The sequence below is a fragment of the Agelaius tricolor genome, unplaced genomic scaffold, assembly GCF_023055355.1.
Source record: "Agelaius tricolor isolate 1412-34295 unplaced genomic scaffold, bAgeTri1.0.p SCAF_2, whole genome shotgun sequence".
NCBI classification, from domain to species: Eukaryota; Metazoa; Chordata; class Aves; order Passeriformes; family Icteridae; genus Agelaius; species Agelaius tricolor.
In genome coordinates, this window is record NW_027269262.1 from 29,334,146 (window position 1) to 29,356,194 (window position 22,049).

A 22,049-nucleotide genomic window follows, 5' to 3' on the forward strand; every position below is an offset into this window, starting at 1 on the left:
TTTTGAAGTATTTCTCTCATCACCCAATCTCTTTTATTTTATATAAGGCAGGATTTTAGTCTGACTCATTACAAGCAATGCATGAATTTTTGAAACAAATGATTTTTTCCTGAAACGCCGATGCTAGAGTTAACTTTCCTTCAGCCAAATTAATTTCCATTCCCTGAACAGGCTTCATACTTATAATCAGATTCAAAGTTAAATAACACTTAAGAAAACTGGTTTCTGTTGGTCCATCTTATTTTACTAATAAGTATCTTGTAAACAGGAAATCCTCCAACTGTTTGCTTGAATGGTAATATCTTAGAGACCTGTACTGTTCTTTTGGATTAGTCTTCACACGTTCTTCATTTAAAGAGAGTACATTTTTAAATACAACAGAAAGTACTTACCCTTCTAACCTGACATCAGGTAAAGATCTGTTGAGTGCAATCATTTCACTTGCCATTAAATTAAATTGATTTATTTTAAACATTTCTTTCATTTTCTCTTGCTCCTCTTTTGGAATGACCACAGGCTTCCCCATCTCTCCAGGTCCTTCATGTGGTTTTTGCATGGGTTCTGGAACTTTGAAAAAATAAAATGTTACTAACTCCTTTTAAGCTTGTGTTTGTTTGTTTACAAATTAATTTACACTGTAGGAGTGCTCACATTTAGAACAGTCCTAAACCCACCAGGTTTTGAAAGTGAAAACAAATCTTCACATTTGGGAGTTTAACAGAAATAGTTAAGTGCTTTTCTTACACACCACAATTCATGTAAAAAACCAATAAAGATTTATTTCTATCCACCATTACATCATAATTGACTTTATAAAGTTCCTGCAAAGGAAAATTCAACTTTTCCAGGAAAGCCTGCATGTGCAAGAAAAATCTGGGATATAAATGAGGGGAGACCTCATTGCAGTCTGCAACTTCTTCACGAGGGGAAGAGGAGGGGCAGGCACTGATGTCTTCTCTGTGGTGACAGTGACAGCACCCAAGGGAATGGCCTGAAGTTGTGTCTGGGGAGGTTTAGATATGATACTAGAAAAGGTTTTCCATCCAGAGGGTGTTGGGGCACTGGAACAGGCTCCCCAGGGAAATGGTCACAGCACCAGCCTGACAGAGCTCAAGAAGTCTTTGAACAAGAGTGTCAAGCACACGGTGGGACTCTCAGGGTGTCCTATGCAGGGCCAGGAGGTGGACTCAATTACCCTGATGGAACCCTTCCAACTCAGCTTATTCTGTGACTCTGTGATAAATAATGTCCCAGAACAGTAAAGGTTCAATTAAAGTAAAAGTGTAGCTTTACATCTATTTCCACATTTTTATTTTGACAGAATGACATTGGCAGCAACAGTTTAGAAACAATTTCTCTTGTTTGTACTAATGTTATTTTTATGCAACAAAATTACATTTTGAAGGTTAACATAAGTAACAAAACAGTATCAAGACAGTAACACTTCACATCTGAAATCCAAAGAAATTTAAATATCAAATATCTGATCAAACTGAAGAGGAAGAATGGGACAAAAAGGAATTCAGACTCTTAAATTATTTAGGGTTTTAAACCAAATATGTAAAAAAATCAGAACAGTTTTTAAAAAGTTACACATCTCTTTACAAGTACCATTCACTTTTCTCCCAAACAGAAATGCTCAAATACTGAATTTGAGCTACATTACTGCTTTACAAATTCAGCAAAAGTTTTAATTAAAAAAATAGCAATTTAAGATCTAAACAAAGGAATAGAAAGTATCTTAAAATAAAGACACCAAATCCCCAAGAAACAAGCCTAACTTCAAATTATCTTTAATTTGCATCTAGGGTAGCACAGTGTAATTAAACCTTAGGCAGAGAGTAAACAGCCAAATAAAAAGAATTTTTTTTAAAAAAATGCCTGAGCCTTCCATCCTTGCTGAAACACTAAGACTTATATATTACTAATAAATGAGGCTTTTTGCTGGTCTGCATTTAGTGCTAACAGGGAACAAGCACAAAGTGCTCCTTGAGAAACTTTCATTTTCAAGTACCTGAAGCGATTGCTGTAGTTGCATTCACACAGGACCATTTAGCAGAGAAAAATCCTCCCATCCTCCTCCCATCACAGGGGTGCTTTCTTTTAACCAAACTCTCCTTGATAGCTATAAAACCCTAGAAGTTGCCAGCCAGCCACTCATCCAGTGAAAATTGATGGAGTAAGTGTGTTCCAGCAGGTCCTGAGCAGATGGGCCGAGGTGCTCGTTCCAGCCACAGGCTAAGCTGAGCAAGCAGTCTGCTTTGCATCTCTGCCTCTTCAGAAGGGACGGCTGGAACCTGCACCAAAACTGCTGACTTGCAATTGCATAACCTTTTCAACTAGAATTTGTGCCTTCTGGGGGGGTAATTAACTTAAAATTATGCTATACAATAAAGTAATTATTTGGGCTTAATTTTATACATTCAGCGTGGTATTATTATCTGGGCTATCACAGCAACTTTTGTTAAGTGTGTAGCAATAGGTTCACTTAGACAGAAAGTGATTTAACAATGGGTGTTCCACATAACTAAAACAATTTTAAAAACCCTAGCAGAATATAGTTGTATGCAGCATGTTTTTCTGAGTTCTGAGGAGCAAGTGTCTTATCCTACAAAATGAACTATTTAGAAGAAAAAAATTAATTTCCTGTTTCACTTACACTTCCAGTTCTTTCTTAACTTTCACTAAACCAGTTAAACTGAATAGCTAAATCAGCCAAAAGCACATCTCTCACATTTGCAGATCTTCCTGTTAAGATGAGAGTTTGGCACATCAGTGACTTGGATACTGATGTACAAATTCCACAAATTCATCAGTTGAATTTTTAAATTTCATTAGTAAATACATGCTGCTTGATTACACATTTCACCTCAGTACCTCATTCTCCTTGCAGAAAAATCCAGCAACAACTAACTAGATCCAGATATTTTGAGCAACTCACTAAATGCAGACAGTCAAGCTGAGGCACAGGCAGGGCAATGACTTTCCAAGAAAAGTTAACCATCAGAAGATGTTCTCTCAAGTTTCTGAGAACCATCTTCTCTTGGGTTTTTTTATGGTTATCTGTTTTCCCACAGACGCATGTAGGTTTCACAGAAACACCAACCAACAACGTTATCCCAAAATTAGTAATAAATGCATCGTTAAGAATTCAAACCACAGTGCTCTTTTGTCAGTTAAATACAGAAAAAAATTTCCTTTGAAGGACTCTATGTACTGATGGCATTCTTCTAACAAACAGAAATGAAATTTATAGCTACAGGTTTCAGAACTAAATAAATGACTGAATCACCACCTGATTAAATAAGAAATCTAGTAATGTATTTCCAGATATTTCTTATTTGTATCAGTAAACCATTAGTTTCAAAGAAGGCTTGACCTTTTCCAGATCTTCATTAAAAAATCAGGAACTCTTTATTTCTTTGGACTACAAATTTCTTTTTACCAGTCAATATGCCAAATAAAAACCAGATAATTCAAAATCTAAGGCCATCTAAAGCCAGGAAAAAGGGGTGAATTCTTCTGGTGAGATGTCTTTAGAGCCCACATAAACTGACCAATGCCAAGTCCAGTCACCTTTGGAGGCATTACCATAATTACAAGAAGTTTTTTGGCCAGGTAAAAGTTCAGAGCAGTTCTGCCTCTTACACACACCTCAGCCTTAATAGAATGAGACTGATTTATGACAAATGGTTCACATTTTCAATAATTAAACCTTGAAATTGCTCACTTTTCTTCTTAGGATTTTTTCATGTAGATGAGATAATTTAGAACCGAGACACAATTTAGAGATTCCTTTTTTACCAGAGCTCCAAATTCAGAATGCAAGGTCTTGATTGGCAATTGACAAAAATGGCTGATCTTAGTTTAACTTTGTCATTGCTCCAAGAAGAGTGTAAATAGCAAAGAGCTGAGATTACATGACTCTTGCAATTCAATGGTCCTAATTTTGAAAGATTCCCCAGCACCCAGGGCTTCTAATCATTACACAAGGGGAATGCACCTTGAGGTCAGAAAGAAAAAAGGAAAGAGGATGAATCTGAAAGTTTATTTAGAAACCACATCAAGTGCCAAAGCTGGAAGTTGTTTTTTTGCAATCAGACCTTTAGGAAGCCTATAACTGGGGGTAAAGAATGACTCATTTCACCTCCATTGAAGTCAGAACCCGAGGGATGACATTCAGGGTTCTTACAGAAATAAGACAGAACTACACAAAAAAAAAAAACTTTATTAGTAAAACCATGCTACCACCTAGGTATATTTTGTTTACAAGAATGGTCCCTAATTGTACTGTTAGAGAACAGCTTGAACCCTCTCTTTAAGTCTGGAACTTGTTTACATTTATTAAGTAAGCTGTGTTCCAGGCTGTGAAATCTAAATTGCAATGCCAATCCCCATATGAAAACAATAATGCTCAAGTAACTATCCTATGAATAATAGATTTGGAAAAAAATATTACATAACATGGATGATGCTTACTGAGGTTAAATGATTTTCTTTCCAATTCACAGCAGCATTTAAACTTACATCAGCCACCTTCCAGAGACAACAATTAATTACTCTTTGTGGCTTTTACTGAGTAATCCTCAGGAATTACAAACAGGGAGCCACCACCCAGAAGATGTGGCAATAGGAAGAACACGTGCGGTGTTTTGGATAAGGGGTGTGCACCATCCACGTCAGAGGAGGTGAGGCAGCCTCAGAGCTGAGCACTGGGAGAGGGCTTCCCCCAGTTTTCTCCCAACCCCTCTGGGGTGGTCACAGCAGGGAGAAGAAAGAGCAGCAATATCAGTGAGCACAGCACAGGCTCCTCCCAGCTCAGGGATTGCTGCTGGAAACAACACTGCTGGGTGTTCTGATGCCAGCTCCCCAGGTTACCTGGTAAAGGCACTGCAGAGGTCTTCTGCCATGGTGGACAGGGTGGGCCACCATGGCAGTGGTGGCAGCAAAGGTTAAGTCCACAGACAAATCATCCCACACAACTATGGTCACTGGATTCCAACTACCCCTCGCTCTGGTATAACCTTAGGTACTCAGTCTTGTACTCTGCAGACCTCATGCCAGGCCCCTTTCCCAAGGCACCTCCACCTCAGCTGTCCTCCTACCTGGCTCGTGGCCTGTCCCTTTTCTACCTCGCCTTTTGGCCCCTCAACTCCACACCTGTGTCATTTCAACTCCAAGCATTTAATCTCTGTCAGAGCAGACACCAAGGCTTCTATCTTATGCACCTTACAGTTCCCTATGACCATGTACACTAAGTTTTCGACAGTTGCACATTCCTTTATTATTCCTTATTTTGAGCAATTTAAAAAATATTACAGCAGTATAACTTAAAATCCAATATTAGACACATAACCTGAAGTTCCTGATTTAACATGGTGGTATCTTATGCCATCAATACCAATGAGAAAGAGCCCAAAGACAATTTTGGCTATGGCTCTTGCCTAATTCTATAAAAAGAAAATCCTTCCATTTTCTGTATTAAAGACCCATGGAAAACATCCTTCAAACTTCATGAAAGCCCAAACTGTCCAAAGTTGTCCTCAAAATCCTTTGCTCCTGCTGAAATAACTAAAGAATGATTTTTCCAACTGGACAAGCACAATCTGAAATAAATATAAACTCTTCAGAAAAACTTACTCCTATGTTGAGTAAGTTCATCAAATGCCATGGAATTCTTCCATGAATTGCAAAGATAAAGCAGAGTGACATGGACAAGAGGATATTAAATTCAGAACACTAGCATAATTTATGCTGAATCAAGGAAACTAATTCAATTATGGAAATTAAAAACAGAGGAAAAAGTGAAGTGAAAAAGCAGATTTTGATAAAAGCTTCACAGACAAAATAGCCTCAATGTTATCTGAGATGACTCCAGGCACTCTGAGCAGGAGTAAACCCAGCAGAGATTCCAAATCAGTAAACTACTGGAACAAGTAAAAATATCTATGATCAGGCATGCAGCTTGGTTAAAAGGAAATGTCACAGGGTCAACCAAGGTTTCTAGCAGACCTATTCTTGCACCTTACTACAAATCAGCCATTAAAAAAAAAACCCCAACAAAAAAACCAAAAAACAAACAAACAGACAAAAAAACCCAAAAAACAACAAAAAAAAACAGAACCCCCCCACAAACAAGAAAATGTACAAAGCTATATACAAGGTTTGTTTGTTTACCAGCCAACTATAAGATCTTAAAAATATATCAAGAATTTTAACACACAGGTTTGGGTCAAGGTCAGAATGAAGGCTGTACTCAACTAAGTAAAATTAGTGTTGCATAGGGAAAGTCATAATACTAATATGTCAAAACTGAAGACTTTCCCTCACCTGAAGGTTCCCCCAATGACTTCATATGTAAAGTCATCTGAAATTTCAACATTATCAATATATCACAGTAAGTTGATAGATATTGACTTCACCTGCTGTTTTCTGGCATAAGTTATCTGCTTTATGGGAAGCCAAAAATTGGATCTATTCCTACATAACAACACATCAGTTACTGTCTCACCACGTAAGAATTTCCAAACTTCTGGAGGAAAAAAAAAAAGGAAAAAAAAAGTTCAAAAAAAGACTGAGTTCCTGTAGAAGACATACTTTCTACATGAGCCTCATTAATTTTCTTGCCACTTTGCTCTCCTTTTACTGAAAAAGACACTCAAAAAATGTAATGCCAGCAATGAAAAATTTAAGTTAGTTCTGCAAAATTCAGGTGGATTAGAACCCCTTTGACATGTTCACATGCAGTTGTGAAACCAGGAGTCCAGAGGTGCTGAGCACGGAAATTCTACATTCCATACAGTGCTCTCTGTGGAGATTTATTGGCTTGTTTTCATCACAGGGAAAGAAAACAAGTAAACCAAATCTGACACTTCTTAAATATCACCCCAGTGTTACTCTGTAACACAGCAACATTATTCTTAAAATACTTCTGAAAATTTCCCAGGAAGGTCAAGGTTCACACCTGATTTCAACAGGTGAAAAAGTTTCTTGTGATGGAAAGCAATAACCTTGAGTGCAATTAACCGATTGGACTTAGCAATTAGCATCACTCAAAAGGTTTCCAACATCAGCAGTGAAACACAGACACAGCCTTTTCAGAGGGAGAGACTCCAAACTACAGAATTAGATGCTTCACAAACAAACTGGAGGTGGCAGGTGCCTGCAGTTCTAAATGCATATACTGAGACATTGCAGGGATGAGAAATCTCCCTGCACCAATCCTTTCTCCCATGTGATCAACTACACTAACTAGCTAAAAATAAGGTTGGCAACATCAATAGTAGTGTTCTCAAAAAAGCCCAAAACAAAACAACCCCACACTCAGCTTCTCTAATTGGTACTCAAAAACTTAAGATGGCAATAACAAAACTGAAGGCTTATCTAAAACCTTTAGTATTGAATAATACAGCTCTCACTTGAAAGTTATCTCAATAAGCATGTGCTCATATTTGTCACTTTTACATCCAAGTTCATACTACTATCATAAACCTTTTCATTATAATATTAACTGTGCCTTATTGCTAGAGTCTTTGTCCAAATTTTGGGTTAGGTGGGTTGTGGGGCAGGGGGTGTTTTTCAGTTTGGTTGGTTGGAGCCTTTTTTTGCAGGGGCAGGCAGACAAGTGAGCTTGGTTTGGTTTGCTTTACTAGCAGGTCTAACTAATGAAGTTAATAGTGCCTTTGCTTCCTCACTCATGGAAACTTAAAATATGCTTTAGACTGCATTAACATGGCTTAGATTTCTGCACTTCTTGTTGCATAGTTTTTTAGAGTTATTTCACATACATTAGTGCTTAAAATTCTACATCCTAAGTGTTTTAAGTCTGCAACATACAGCTCAGGCAAGATGGTTATTATTCTCTAGTCATTCAAAGAAACACAGAAGATTGTGTGACTCCTAAATGCTGCCACAATGCTACATTGTTGAGGAAAAAAAAATCCCAAATCTTTAAAAAGAGTGCAATTTTAAAGGAGCATATTTTAAAGAATAATTAGGCAGAAAACTTACCATCTCCAGCTGGCAGGCCTCGTTCCTTTTTCTCATCACATTTATTGCATTCACTGAAGTACAGCAACAGAAACATATCCAGAAGGACCCAAACCAAAGAGGTGGCAAGCACCACCTTGCAATATGCAAATTTTTTCATGGCACTTTAAGTCAAATACAAAAATAAAAAAGTATAAATAAAAATATCAACAGGTTTTTTTAATCCAGTTTGAGAGACCACGTTCTATATCTGGAAAAAAAAAAGAAAAAGAAAAAGAAGTCACAGCATTTACCTGAGATGCTAAAAGCAGAAATTTTAACTCAATTTTAAAGGTAAGAATTTAGTTCTCTTATGATATATGCAAGAAAATTAATGTCCTATGCATTTCAGTGAGATAAGGAAATGGGGTCAGTTATAGCAGCATTATTCCAATCCTTTATGATGCTAACATTCATCACCTGAAACATCAAAATGAGTGACCAAAACAGAGTCCTCTGCTGAGCCACTGGAAAAGAAGGTAGGCACATCTAACGGCATGAGAAGAAACTCTCTGGATCCTCTGGAAACCAGGCCAACCCAAATGAATGAAAACCAGGAACATCTTGGGAAGTAGGGTATCACTCTCTACTGTATGAATCCCATGGCTAATATTTCTCATGCTTCTCCCATGCAGCACACACTGACATTCTGGGTCCATCACTAGGAATGCTGGCCTACAAGTGCCAGGATTTTACACAGGGTCTAATTGCCTACTACAAAAGCATCACAAAGACAAATGCTTTGCACTTCCAGCAAACCAAAACCAAACGTTCCTTTTGGTAAAAAAAAAACAGTAGGCAAGGTTAACAAAGTACCCATAAGCCACCAGGATCATTTACTAGGTGTTCAAAGCCAAAGTTAGCAAGTCTGATACTTTATGCCTTTATTAGCTTAATGTTTGATTATAGAGCAAACCTCTCTATATTTTTTTATGTGTATACATTACAATTTTAGAATGCCAACCTTTGAAATTCTCTTTTGCCCTACTCAAATTACAGATTTTGTTACAAAGACTGCATATTTCCATGACTAGTAGGGCAGAATCAAGAACAGCTTTGAGCTTCCTCACACTAAAATATGGAGGGTTTAATTTTTAATTTTTTTTTTAACCACTACTGACATATTTCAACTCAAAGTACTCCTGCAATGTTTACCAGTGGGAACAGAATACCAGTTAAAACCAGAATTGCAGACACTCTTGACATAGAAAATGAAGGGAATAAAATAAGGAGATTTTAAAGACATGCTAGGATTTTACAAATTCCATACATTAAATTTTTCTTACATACTTTCAGTGAAAACCAAAGAATTTATTGAAAAGAGAACTTTAATCACAAGAGTTTGTGCTGGTTTGGACTGGTAATGGTTTGGCTGTAATTTCCTTCACTGTGACCAGTAGAGGCCATGTTTTGTATTTGTGCTGGAAACAGCGTTGATAATTCAGGGATGTTTTTGTCACTGCTAATCAGTGCTTACACACTGTTGAGGCCTTTTCTGCTTTTCACCCCACCCCACCAGTGAGGAGGCTGGGGGTGCACAAGAAACTGGAAGGGAACACAGCAGGGACAGCTGACCTCAACTGACTCAAAAGATATTCCATATCATATAAAGCTCAGTATATAAAGCTGGGGCAAGAAAAATGAAGGAGGGGATGTTTGGTGTGATGGCTTTTGTTTTCCCAAGCAATTGCTGCATGTGATGGAGCCCTGCTCTCCTGGGGATGGCTGAACATCTGCTTGTCCATGGGTAATGGTGAATAAACTCCTTGTTTTGCTTTACTTGTTTGTGCAGCTCTTGCTTTAACTCAACTCATTTTTCATTTTTATTCCTCCCATTCTCTCTTCCATCCCATTGGGGTGGTGGGGAGTGAGTGAGTGGCTGCTGCATGGGGCTTGGATGCCAGCTGGGGTTAAAGCACATCAGTTGTGACTACACAAAAACCTCATTAAAGGCCTGCATCGTTAAGACTGCATTTCCTTTACTATTTCATTGCCATAATTTGACCCCTTCCTCCCCCCACCCTTCTTAAGGGAAAAGATCATGACATCCCTTTACTAAATACAGCTTATTTCTTCTTATTGGCAGCAGACACATTCCTATCTCCCTACACTCCTTTACACTGAAGTCACACAGCTCTGGACGGCACAGCAGCATAGGAGCCTGTGACCTTCCACTTGTACAAGGCTAGAAGGGTGGACAATCCTCTGCTTCCTGCATAGGTGCATATCAAATGCCAAGAATTAATTATTTTTGGGATCTTAGCTTGCATCTATATAGTTTTGTTGTACAGGAATGACTGTAAAAAATTAGGAACTGCAGAAGTATCTGTAACTAACAACCTGATGATAAAGTAACAGATGAAATGACCACAAGGAAACATTAAGTGACATACATTATGAAAAAATCCCAGGGGTTGTTTGGTTGGAAGTTTTTTGGTTGTTTTTTTCCAGTGGTTTTTTTTTAATAGATAGGGGGATAGACCTGAACTCTATCCTCCTATCTATTAAAAAAATCTTGGGATTTTTTTAAAAAATTCTGTAAAATGAAATTCTGTAAAACCATCAGCAGCAGTGAAAGAAAAATAAATTTGTTACAGACTACTATGTAGAAAATACAAACCAAACCATCACTACTCCATTACACAGTACGTGCTCTTTCATCTTGAGTGCTGTATGAACATCCAGTCTTATCATTTCAAAAAGGATATAGGAGGATTAGAAGGAACAAGTGAGAAGTGCAAAAGGATGAATACAACAAAGAGCAGCTTTATTATAAGACGAAAGTACCATTTTTCCTGGCTGGAAAAGATGTAACCTAAATCAAGTAGTAGGTCTATAAAATCAAAATCTGTATGGAGATGGTAAATAGAGATCAACTGTTACCTTTTACTTCTTATATTGGCAGAAATCAAGTGAATTTAGCAGCAAGAGGTTAAAATCCAGAAAAGGAATTTATTCCCTACAGTGTGCAGTCATCCTGGGGAGCTGCCTGCCACCATCCCCTGCCAGCACTGCAAGTCTCTCCATCAAATAATAAATACCAAGTCCTCACCCCTACTTTGGCCAGTCACTGACTGAACTTCAAGTCACTCAGGAGAGTACAGCAAGGAAGTATCATTCCAGTTTCCCTTATTCTCTGTCCTAGATATGCACATCAACCACTGGCAGAAACAAATACTGTATACAGACAAAATTTGTCTGACATAGTGCATGACTGCCCTTAAACTCTTCATACAATAGGTTTCTTCTGGTCCAAGCTGGACACCATAGAAATGATTTGGCAAAGAATGAAGTCACACCACCACCCTGCTTGTTCTTAAAGAACACAAATGCTAATAAAATACATGTTTTGAAAGAAAACTCTACCAATTATTTTAATTTCACACTTCTTGAAGTTCAGACTTGTGAGACATTAGGCTGTAAAACAGTGTAAAACCCACAAGAGCACAGTGCTTTGGGGTCCTCAAATTAGCAAGACACAGGAGAACCACAATCTAGACTTGCTGCTTTATATCAAGTGCTTTGGAATGTATAGCCTGGCAGTCTATCTGCCTCTAACAAAAGCAAATTCCTTTGTCAGTTCAGTGAAATGTCAAAAAGACACTTTGTGAACCCTTTGAGCCCTTTGAGGGTTTGGGGAAGCGATGAAAAGACAGTGATACAAAAGTTCAACACACAGTTTTCCATTGATAAGGTCCTTCCCTGTACCTTTAGATGAAGGCTCTCATTCCCTTGGGCAGTCTATCATCTCATGAATTACACTGCGTTTTTACCACTGCTTTTATGACAGCACTCCCCCATCTGCTTCCCCAGCAGAGCAGTGAAGCAGAGGGGCCCAGAAACTCAGATGAAGCAACTGCTCTTATCATAGAGCCTTGACCCAGAGCTCTGGGAAGAGAGCTCTGCCACCCAGAGCTTGGTTCCTCCCTCTGCTGCTGGAAGGTGGTGGTGGCCTCAACCACAGGAGGAACGCTCTGCCTGAGTGCTGCTTCTTCAGTGGAAGAGGCTAAGGAGGAAAGTGAGCAAGGATGAACAGCAGCTGGATGCACCTCCACAGAGACCTTGAAGTGCCACGAGTCTGTGCCCCATGATGCAAAAAAAAAAAGAAGAGACAGCTAAGCATTGCACTCAAAGGATAAGTGGATGGAAACTCCCAAAAACGGAGGCTGAGAGAGACAAACCCAGGAAATTGTGGCAACAGAAGGAAAGTCTGCAGATGTGCCCTTCCACAACAATTATACTGCCTGGATGCTGTTGAAAGACTGATGAATAAGCCTGAGTTACATTTCCTGAGCACATGAGGAGGTTCTCATATAATCCAGGAGTACAAGTTGGAACAAACCAAAAAGCAGCAACAAGAACGGCACTTTAAGGATAGCAAAAAAAAAAAAAATTTAAAAAAGGCTGAGAAAAATGCAGATCCAGTGCTCAGCATGCAAAGGTTAAGATACTCAATGCCTTTTTCAGTCCCTTTGTTATTGGAGGCAGAGTCTGCAAGAGTGAAACTTCATAGGCAGGGGACAGATTAGGTCAGGGATCTCTTCCATGGCACCAGAAAGGTGGCATGGAGGGTGCTGAAGGAGCAGGGTGATCTTACTGCAGGGCCATTCTGTATCACCTGTGAAATGTCTGAAATGGTGACCCAGAGATTCCCAATCCTCAAGATTAGGAAAAATGTTATCATCAAGTAGGAAAGGAGATTCTGGAGAACCATCTGCTAAGTCAGTCTCACTTCAGTCCTTGAAAAGACTATGTAAGAAATCCTACATACAAACACACAAAACCCCAAAACAAACCAAAAAACAAACAACAAAATAAAGCAAACCCAATCCCAACTAGATCACCACAACACAAAAACTAAAAGGGAAACAGGCAGTACAGATACATCAAAGCCATACCATACTTGAACAATTTGGCAACTCGCTTCAAGGAGAGCATTGGTTTGGTGAACAAGGGAAGAGCAGTGAATGGTGTTTGCATTAACAGGGACTGTGACAGTCTTCCAGAGTACTTTTTCAGAACTTAGTGAGATTTAATCTAAAGAAGTGGGTTATCAGGGGGTGGACTGCTAGCTGGACCACCAGGGTTCTGACCCCCCATACAAAGTTCAGTTGACAGACAACCACTGGCAATGGCTCTCTGAGGCCAAAGCTGGAGCTGACGCTTGCTAGTGCCTTTACTGAGGAGCTGAGGGACAGGACTGAAAGCACGCTCAGCAAGGTTGCTGGTGACACCCAGCTGGGCTGGAGCATGCAGGCAATACCCTGAAACAACATGCAGGAATGGTTCTGATGGCCAATTCAAGGGACATTCAAAGGCTAGAAAAACAGGCAGGTTAAAACCTCAAATATTCAGTAACTAAAAGTACAAATTCCTGTTCTTAAAGGTCACGTTGGATAAGGCCCTGAGCAACCTGATCTAGCTGGTGGCATCCCTGCCCATGGCAGGGGCTTGGAACTAGAATATGACCTTTTAAGTTCCTTCCCCACTCAAACCATCTTATGATTCTACGAGTATTATCTATATAGGCTGGGTACTACCATGCTAGGAAGCTGCTCTGCAGGAAGAAATCCTTGGAGCCCAAGAGCAAATTCAAAATTAATCAGCAGTGTGTTCTTATGGCAAAGAAAGTCAACTGCATCTACAAACCAGCATAGCAACCACAGAAATAAATCCTCAAATGCATAGACTTAATAATTGCATTTACCTACAGAGTAATGTAATAGAATTGAAGATTTTTTCAAAACCAAGTATTTTTCATTCCTTCAAAATACTGGATTATAGATTACAAAACCCTTATACTATGGAAGAAAAAGGAGTATTAAAAGCACCTTGGAAAAGGTAGGAACAAAGGTTGTACTTTATCAAGAATAAAGTGAAAAGAGGAAAAATGGGTACATTCAAGTCTTGTTATTTCTGAAGGTCAAGTGAATTTTTCTTCCCCGTGACAAAATCCATGATATATTTGACACAACAGGAAAAGGTCATCTTTAAAATTACTGCTCATATAAAGAACATTGTTTCACTTAACAACCTCTTTTACAAACACAGTTGGCATGGGAAAGAAAACCTACTCTTTTTCAGTATGGCACACAAATACTCAGTCATTTTTGTCTTTGGATCAACTTTATCTGTGTTTATACTAGTGATCAGTCTTCAATACAACTTTGTGGCAGACTTGACAAAGGATTTCATTGCTGTTATTCAGCTAAATCAGGATTCTACACTGGATACAGCACGTAACCAGACAAAGCTGATGTAAGGTTTGTTTTCCAGAATTTCAGATATGAACAAACAGAAGCTGGCACAAAATAAGGGCTCATCAAAATCCTGACACAACATTTACTATGTTTAAGCTATTAATATCAATTTATACCAAATGGAAAATGATTAACTGAACAGCATCTAAGGAAAGATTGATGGCCTACACAAAACTGAATTTTCAGCTTCTCAGTCTACTTAATAATGAGGGAGAAAAACTGGCATACTGTAAGGTAACATATTAGGCATGTGTATGGATTTTTGAGCAAATTTCTAAAAAATTGAGCCAACACAAATTGTTGTGAGCATTGTCTACAGCTCTGTATCTCTGAACTATTAGTGAGTCCAATATATTTGAAACCAGAAGTGATGCCAACACTACAATCAGGTTCCAGAATTACTTTTCCTGCTGTGCTGATGTGTTTTGTTTTGGTTTTTTTTTTTTTCTTTTTTACTGGCCCATGCTCTAAATTGGTTCTGGTGCATGTTTGCAGAGAGCTCATTACCATCAGAACATCAGTAAACAGGTTGATTTGAGGATAAACAAAGCACTACCTTTCAATGCTATGAAAGAAAGTGATAAAAAACCATTTAAATTAGGTCAGCCCATCACCTGTGGAAAACAGATTATTCTTCATCTTTTTCACAGTAACACAAATGCATCCGGTAAACTTCAACAGGCAAAAATAATACTAAAGAGTTTTAGGATGCCAGTAGTCTTCTTCTCAGAAGTTAATATAAGAGAAGAATATTTCATGGGGCTATGCTCATTTGATGGATTTTGAAAGGTTTTATTATTCATCTGTTCAGTACAATTCAGCAAGTAAGTTCTGAGGAGGTGATGAGAGAAAGCAGATCATACTAGTCTGAAAACAATTCATTAAAAGCAAACCTGCACTTCAGAAAAATCTGAGAAATGTAGGTCAGCACAATAAATTTCTATTCTTCTCTCTCTGAGTAGGAAGACTACACTTTTAATTCATCAGAAGCACTTTTTTAATTCATAACTCAATTTTTTAATTGACCATTTGAAAAAAAAAAATCAATTATGTTTCTAAACATAGTGGGCCTTGGAATAAAGGCAGAATAACAAACATAGAAGTGGCTGACTACAGCTGAAAAACAAAGATGAAGTTCATACACAAAGGCAGAAGCTATTGGTTCATGCCTCCTTTCCTACAAATTAACAGAATGCATTATACTTACAAAAGTAGAAGCTCTTGTGAGGTTAAAATCTCTCATCACAGAGAAAAGCAATACCAGAAATGGAACAACAGCTATGCACTCCAACTAAAACTCTGCCAAACTGCTTACAACTGTATGGAACTACATGAATGTGTACTTGAACCTCTGATTCTCCTTATTCAGAATCACAGAATCATAGAATACTTCAGGTAGGAAGGGACTTTCTTACTCAAGTAGTCCTTACTTAACCTTTAAACTTTTAAGATTAGCTCTAAATACTTCTACATAGAAAGGAAATAATATTTCTGAATTGAAAAAAATGGCTCTTATAAAGTTTGGCTTTTAAAACAAGTTCTTACAGTTAATGCAAGAAAGTTAATTGAAAATGCAATGTTATTTTGGTACCTATAGTTTTCAGAAACAACTATAGTCACTGAACTTCTGAAAACAGTTTATAATTTCACAAATCAGTGCTTAATGGTTTCTCAAATGAGTTTGTAAAAATGCCAAATTCCCTCAATACAGCATTTTTAAGAATGGAACAAAAGATTATTTACACAACTGCTCAAATGAAAACCTTTGAAAACACTTAAATGACTTTTTCCAAGTCATAATCAGGCCAGTTTAGATTGACTTTATGAAAGCCCTGTCTTGCTTGCAGGAAGAAACTGTAGTGGGCAAGGTTTCAAAGGACCAGAAGAACAATATTTTAATCGAATAATAAAAAATCAAACCAATTCAATGCACAGATTTTGGATTTACATTCTTTTATTCACAGCAATTTTTGCTATGCAAGAAAAGGAATAAACTGATCCAGGAGGGAGATGAAATATTCCCTATCAGAATATCACTGTAAATATTGCAAGAGCTCAAGAGGATAGCTAAAATTTGGAAATTAAGAACACAATAAAAGTACAAAGACTACTGCTGTCATATAACCAGCTGAGATTCACTAGATGTCTATTCTATGACTTTGAAGTAGATTTCAAACGTCTGAGGCAACAACTTCATTTCTCTATTGTTCCACAGATTGCATAAAAATTATCTAAAACCAGACATCTCATCCAGGGATTCTTCACACATTCCTATTTTCTCAACTTCTCAAAAATTTAAAATATACTTCTATTATGTCCAGTGAGAAATCAAAATATATTACTTAATATTGCCAGTCTGATAACAACAAAAAAAAAAAAACAACTATACACCTTTTTACAGAACTGCTTCAAATATTTACACTTTATTAGCCCAGGTTAACTGCAACACATAAGAAAATGAATACATGTATATATAGAACACCCTGAAGCAAAGAGAAGTAGGTGTTTGCATGGGCATTAAGTTATTGGCTGTTGTTACAGTCCTGGCAGGTAAGTTCAAATCACTGCTATTCAAATCTTTTCCCTCTTAGACTGAACCACAGAACTGCCTCGCATGAGAGGCGCAGAACAGGCAATCCTTTTTGGAAAGCAGACTTATAAGCTGAAATACAGTTATTTCTTCTCCTGAAACAACTGCAGTCTTAAATTGGGTTACTGACACCTCAGATGCTGACTGAGAGCAAACATTCCTCTTCCAAACCATAGCTACTATGCATGCACACTCTGGGCGGGCTACTGAGGGTGCTTGACTAAGAGAAACAGTCAGCTTGAGAATACAAGCAGTATTTTCATCACGGAGTATCAGAGGCAGCACAAAGACAATGAGCAATTCACGAGTGAAAAGCTTTTGTTGTTAACAGCAGCAAGAGATGATTTAAACACTGAGCTCATGAAGCCTTGACATGCAATAATTAATGGCTGAAGATGCACCAGTAAGACCTATTTGAGCCTTCTGCTACCCTTCACAGCACCCTGAAAGGCTGAAGTGGACTAGAACCACTGGAATAGTTTTTCTTTTTGGAAGACTCACAGATGGTGACCCAGCACTTAGCTTTTTCAGCACAGCAACACTCCTGCCAATCAGCGTCCCAGAGCTATAAACTGACTCCACTTTTTAACAACTCCCTGAAGAGCTGTGTTAGCTGGACTTTCAACCCCAACACTACAGGACTTTTAGAGAAAAATTGAGGTCACATCAACACAGGTGCTCTAGGTGAGGACCTCCATTTCCTCAAGCAAAACAATCTGTCATGTGAGGTACAGACAGTGCAAGTTTACCATTACTCAGAAGAAACAGCTCCAAACTAAGTAATTTTAGGCTCCCTGTTGGATCTAAATGGTCTTTTAAGAAATTAAAAGCTGAACTACCCAAAATTTATATTGCAGTGGAGTAGTGTCACAGTAGCAGAGATTAGGCTATTAGTACACTATTAGCTGTCTGCAAGGAAAAGCTGTAAACACCTCCCCATGTTTTAGGCTCTCAGTCTTGTGACAGGATGTAACACTGTGAAGGCTTCTAGACAAAAGCAGCATCACCTGGTCTTATAAGGCATAGGTTCCCTAAGAAAAAAAGCATGCAAGCAGTCAAGGATTGCTAATAATCAAAAATTCATACGTTTCCAAAAGTTATTTTAAATAACTTGGCAAGTGTCAGTTGAGCAGTAAGTAGAATAAGCTACCTGATAGGACTTTTTTTAAAGTTAAATTTCTTTCTGAAAAAAAATTTAGTATTGTGAGCAAACTTCTTTTGCACTAGATTAGACTATGTGGAAGTAAAACTACAGTAAGCTGCTTCATATTCTCAATGCTCATATTTTCCGTCTTCCTTTACAATGTTTCTGCACGATTCAGAAAATCAAATTGACTTCCAAAATGTTTTAAAAGTTCAACATTTGTTTAACAAATGTTTTAAAAGTCCAACAAACTCAGAATTTACTAGCTGAGACAGAGCTAAAATGGATACTATACTTATCAATAGGTTGCTCTTCAAACAAATGTGTCAAATAATAGAACTTTCTGCAGATTTTATGATATTCAGTCTGCACGTCAACTCAAAAATGTCATGCAGCATTTGCTTTTGAAGTATTTTGAGGAAATAAGCAAATTCTTCTCGAAAACAGAGATAAGCACAGACAAAAGGGTCTCAAATTCACTCTTTATTCTGCTATTAAGTTAGAAGAGAAGAAAACTAGAAACTCAGGTGTCAGTATGAAAGAATTACAAACTTCAAGGAGAAATCCTTCACTACTTGAAGGTCAGGTGAATTCACCATCACAAAACTAGCTACATATTTTTCATAGACAAAAACTTATGCAGGCTCTGAACAATCAAATGAATAAATCTTATACAATATATCTGTGACACCTTCCTTGTATGTTGTAAGAAATTATTAAATCTTTCAAGCTAAGTCTCAAATGTTCAAAAATATCAAATCTCCATAAAGCTTCTGATTATTTTTTAGGTATGTATCAAAGCCACAACCTAGAGTGGAATAAAATTGTTCATTAATTCTTCAAACACTTTTAAAAATGGCAGAAAATTACATAGGAAAATAGTCATCATTAAGGATGAATCACCAATGGGCAAGAATTTGATTTAAAGAAAAGCAGAGTGAGCTAATCAGAGAAAAAAAAATATTATAGAAGAGACTTCTGGAAACATTGAGTAAATTGCAGTCAATAGATTCAATCATCCTTTTGTGAGTAAATGAAGAAACCTCTAATCCTGAAAACTTTCTACTGTAGATGAAAAATCCAGCAGGGAAAATAGAAAAAATACCCAATAACTTTGAAGAACATTTTTTCTCTCCCTTCAGCATATGTGAAAAATATTTTTAAAAGTGTTTTAGAAGAAAAGCTTTGAAATAAGCACAGGTAAAGAAAAATTCATCATACATGCTGGGGCTATAGGGTGTATATCATAGAGAAGCTGGCTGAATTCTGCCTAGAGTAACAGCAGAACTTGCTGAAAAAACAAATGCAGATATTAAGTTAAAAACTGCTGAAAGGATAACATGTGTGACTAATGGTGAAGACTTGAAGAATTAGGATATAAATTTGAAAACATAGGGGTGACAATCACTTAACACATGGTGGGTTCTACCACCACAAGTAAAATGAAGAACGATATTGCAAGTAGAATGAAGAATAGCAAAGAATTCAAACAAGTTAACAAGTTTTACCTCCCATTCCTTTAAAAGTGCCACTGCAGATAGTTTAAAATAAAAATCGAAAAGTACCACACCTTGTCATGTCTAGGGAAACACCCAAATTCTAACCAAGATAAGTCAGCACTTTTGCAGGGCTAAACACTTTTTGAAATACAGAGAAAACATCAGATCTCCAACCACAAAAGTCTAGCAACAACAACAACAAAAAAATCCCAAACAAACAAAAAAACAATCCATGTGGGTGTTTCTCTAGAAAGAAAAGACTGATAAGATATGCAGAAAAATAAGAAAAGCTAGCACTATCAAATTTTGGGATACATTAAATTTTTGCAAAGTTTCTCCCAAAAACTTGTGCTCCTTTGGTTTATATCCATAGGAAAATAAAAAGTCTACTTAGAGAGCAAAAAGGCAGTATTTATAGAGAAAGGCAATGTAGCTTTTAAGTATACAATCCCAGCTAAGCCTGTTCTCACATCACAAAGCTGTGTGCTCAGCAGGTAGCTTCTGCTGCTAACAACTGTTCTGTACTTAATTAACACACAGTATTGCACTATACATTAGATTCTTCACCTCCATTCTTCCCTCTCTCTCTTAGACTCATTTTAGAGGCAGTTTTTCTTAATTCTGTCTTTTCAGAGATCACTGGCAACAAAAATTTGAGAAGTACCACACTTTTATGTCCTTTTTTTTAATTGTTAATCCATGCAAATGTACACATGGTATAAAAAGAATAACTATGAGATTTTCTTCAACCATGAGACATCAATTTTTCCATGTAAAGTTTATTTCTAAAAAAGGCAATATCCAAATTTTGGGTTCTATACTGAAGAGGGAAATAAGAAGAAAAGAACTCTCATATAAAAAGCTAAAAAGGCAGAATAATAAATGCAGAGTCCTGGAAATCCTTCAGAACTTGAGAACACTTTCAAGACTGGACAAGACAAGAAGAAATTGATAGGGAGAAGTTGCTAGAATAGTTTTCAAGCAGACTGTTATTGCAATGGCTCTTCTTCAGGACTGGAATCCTGGATCTTTGTCCATGTGGAATCTTGGTCTTAAGCACTAGTACTGGTATCTCCACAGGAACTGAGCCTAAACTCTTGAATTCAGACTTAAGGTGAGCTTCAGAGGTTTATATGCTGACATCACAAGAGAATTCACAGAGGTATCAGTACTTTTGAGCAAAGCCTTGCAAAGGGGCTGGTTTCACACTGAGACATTTCTACCACAGAGTTCTGCTTTCCCTTTCCTTTTCAGTACCTTTTTCCATTTGCTGTTCAAGCAAGCAAACTATCCCTAACTCTGGCAGGGAGCAGCTATGACCAATTCAGGTCCCTGCAAGCAGATGCCCCCTACTAGCCCATTGCTCTTACACTGCATCTCCTAGTTTGCTGCCATCCCAACAAAAATCAAGATAACAGGTAATGTAGAGACAAGATGGAAAATGATCTGCTACTGTAAATGAATCTGCTCTCTGTAAAAGAAGAGGAAGAGAAAGTGACAGAAGAACCCACCTATCTAGGAAATATAAAGCAGCCCATATAATTCAAAAAGCCTGGGGCACACAGTATCCACCCATCCAATAAATAGGTATCTGTAACTGTAAAAGTGGATACAGGCTAAATCACAGAGATTTTAATTGATCATGTGCATACTTCTTCCCAGCTTTCAACTTCATTGAAAAAAAAATACAAACTTTATTTTCAAACTCAAAAGCAGCACTACAGAAACTGAGTGCCACAGAAATGAAAGGCCTATTTTGCTAACAGCTTCAAAAATCTGCACTTTTTTCTTTAAAAAAACAAACTGATCATGCTTTGAGTTCATTTATAGGAGAAAACACTAAAAAAGCAAAAATCAATAAAACTTTATAAAAATAGTTTTCACTTAGGCCATGGAAATTATTTAAACAAGGTAATTTTCAAAAGAAAATGCTAAATTTTCATTATTCTGTAAGAAATGCTTTTCAAACATTGCTGCATTTTATTTCTTGAATATTTCTTTTTCTTTCTTAAATATTTCTTAGAAAAAAAAATTGGCAATTCTCTCAGACATTAAACTTCAAGACTATACTCTTAAAGTTAGTAATTCCAAAACATGTTTTTCATCTGGCCTAACTTGTACCTTCATCCTAGTTTGACAAATTTAAATAAAATAGCCATATCATGATATGGAAAATGCATCAGTAAGGTAAAGGAGTAAATAAAATTTAGAATTTTTTACTTGTGCTGTACAGCAGTCCAGAGAAGTCTGAAGAGTGGAATATGCAATTTGAGGCAGAAAGATTATTTTGTGGAAGAGTTCACGTGTTTCCCCAGTTACCTCTAAGTGTGATGATAACAATTTTCTGCATAGTTGCATAAGGAAAAAAGTCAGCAGAACATTCAGGAAGGCAAGTATGCATCAGACTTCAGTGAAGCACTTACATTTCTTCTATACTTTGGTGCTTATTACTTGGCTTTTTTTCCCCCCCAGAAACTGTCAAGCACTTCATGAAAAAACAGCTAGTGTATTAATTTGACACAAAATGA

The 22,049-nt window shown here is 37.4% G+C and overlaps 1 protein-coding gene across 2 annotated transcripts in view; it reads right to left on the reverse strand.

Moving 5' to 3' along the window:
- GALNT1 (polypeptide N-acetylgalactosaminyltransferase 1) overlaps window positions 1-22,049 on the reverse strand; it is an 87,730-nt gene that overhangs the window by 36,350 nt on the left and 29,331 nt on the right. For both annotated transcript variants that reach the window (XM_071455044.1, XM_071455037.1), the window contains exons 3-4: window positions 8,011-8,239; window positions 393-567 (exon numbers count right to left, since the gene is read on the reverse strand). In XM_071455044.1, the coding sequence (XP_071311145.1) occupies window positions 393-567; window positions 8,011-8,149 (314 nt within the window). In that variant the 5' untranslated portion in view covers window positions 8,150-8,239. The remainder of the gene's footprint in view (window positions 1-392; window positions 568-8,010; window positions 8,240-22,049) is intronic.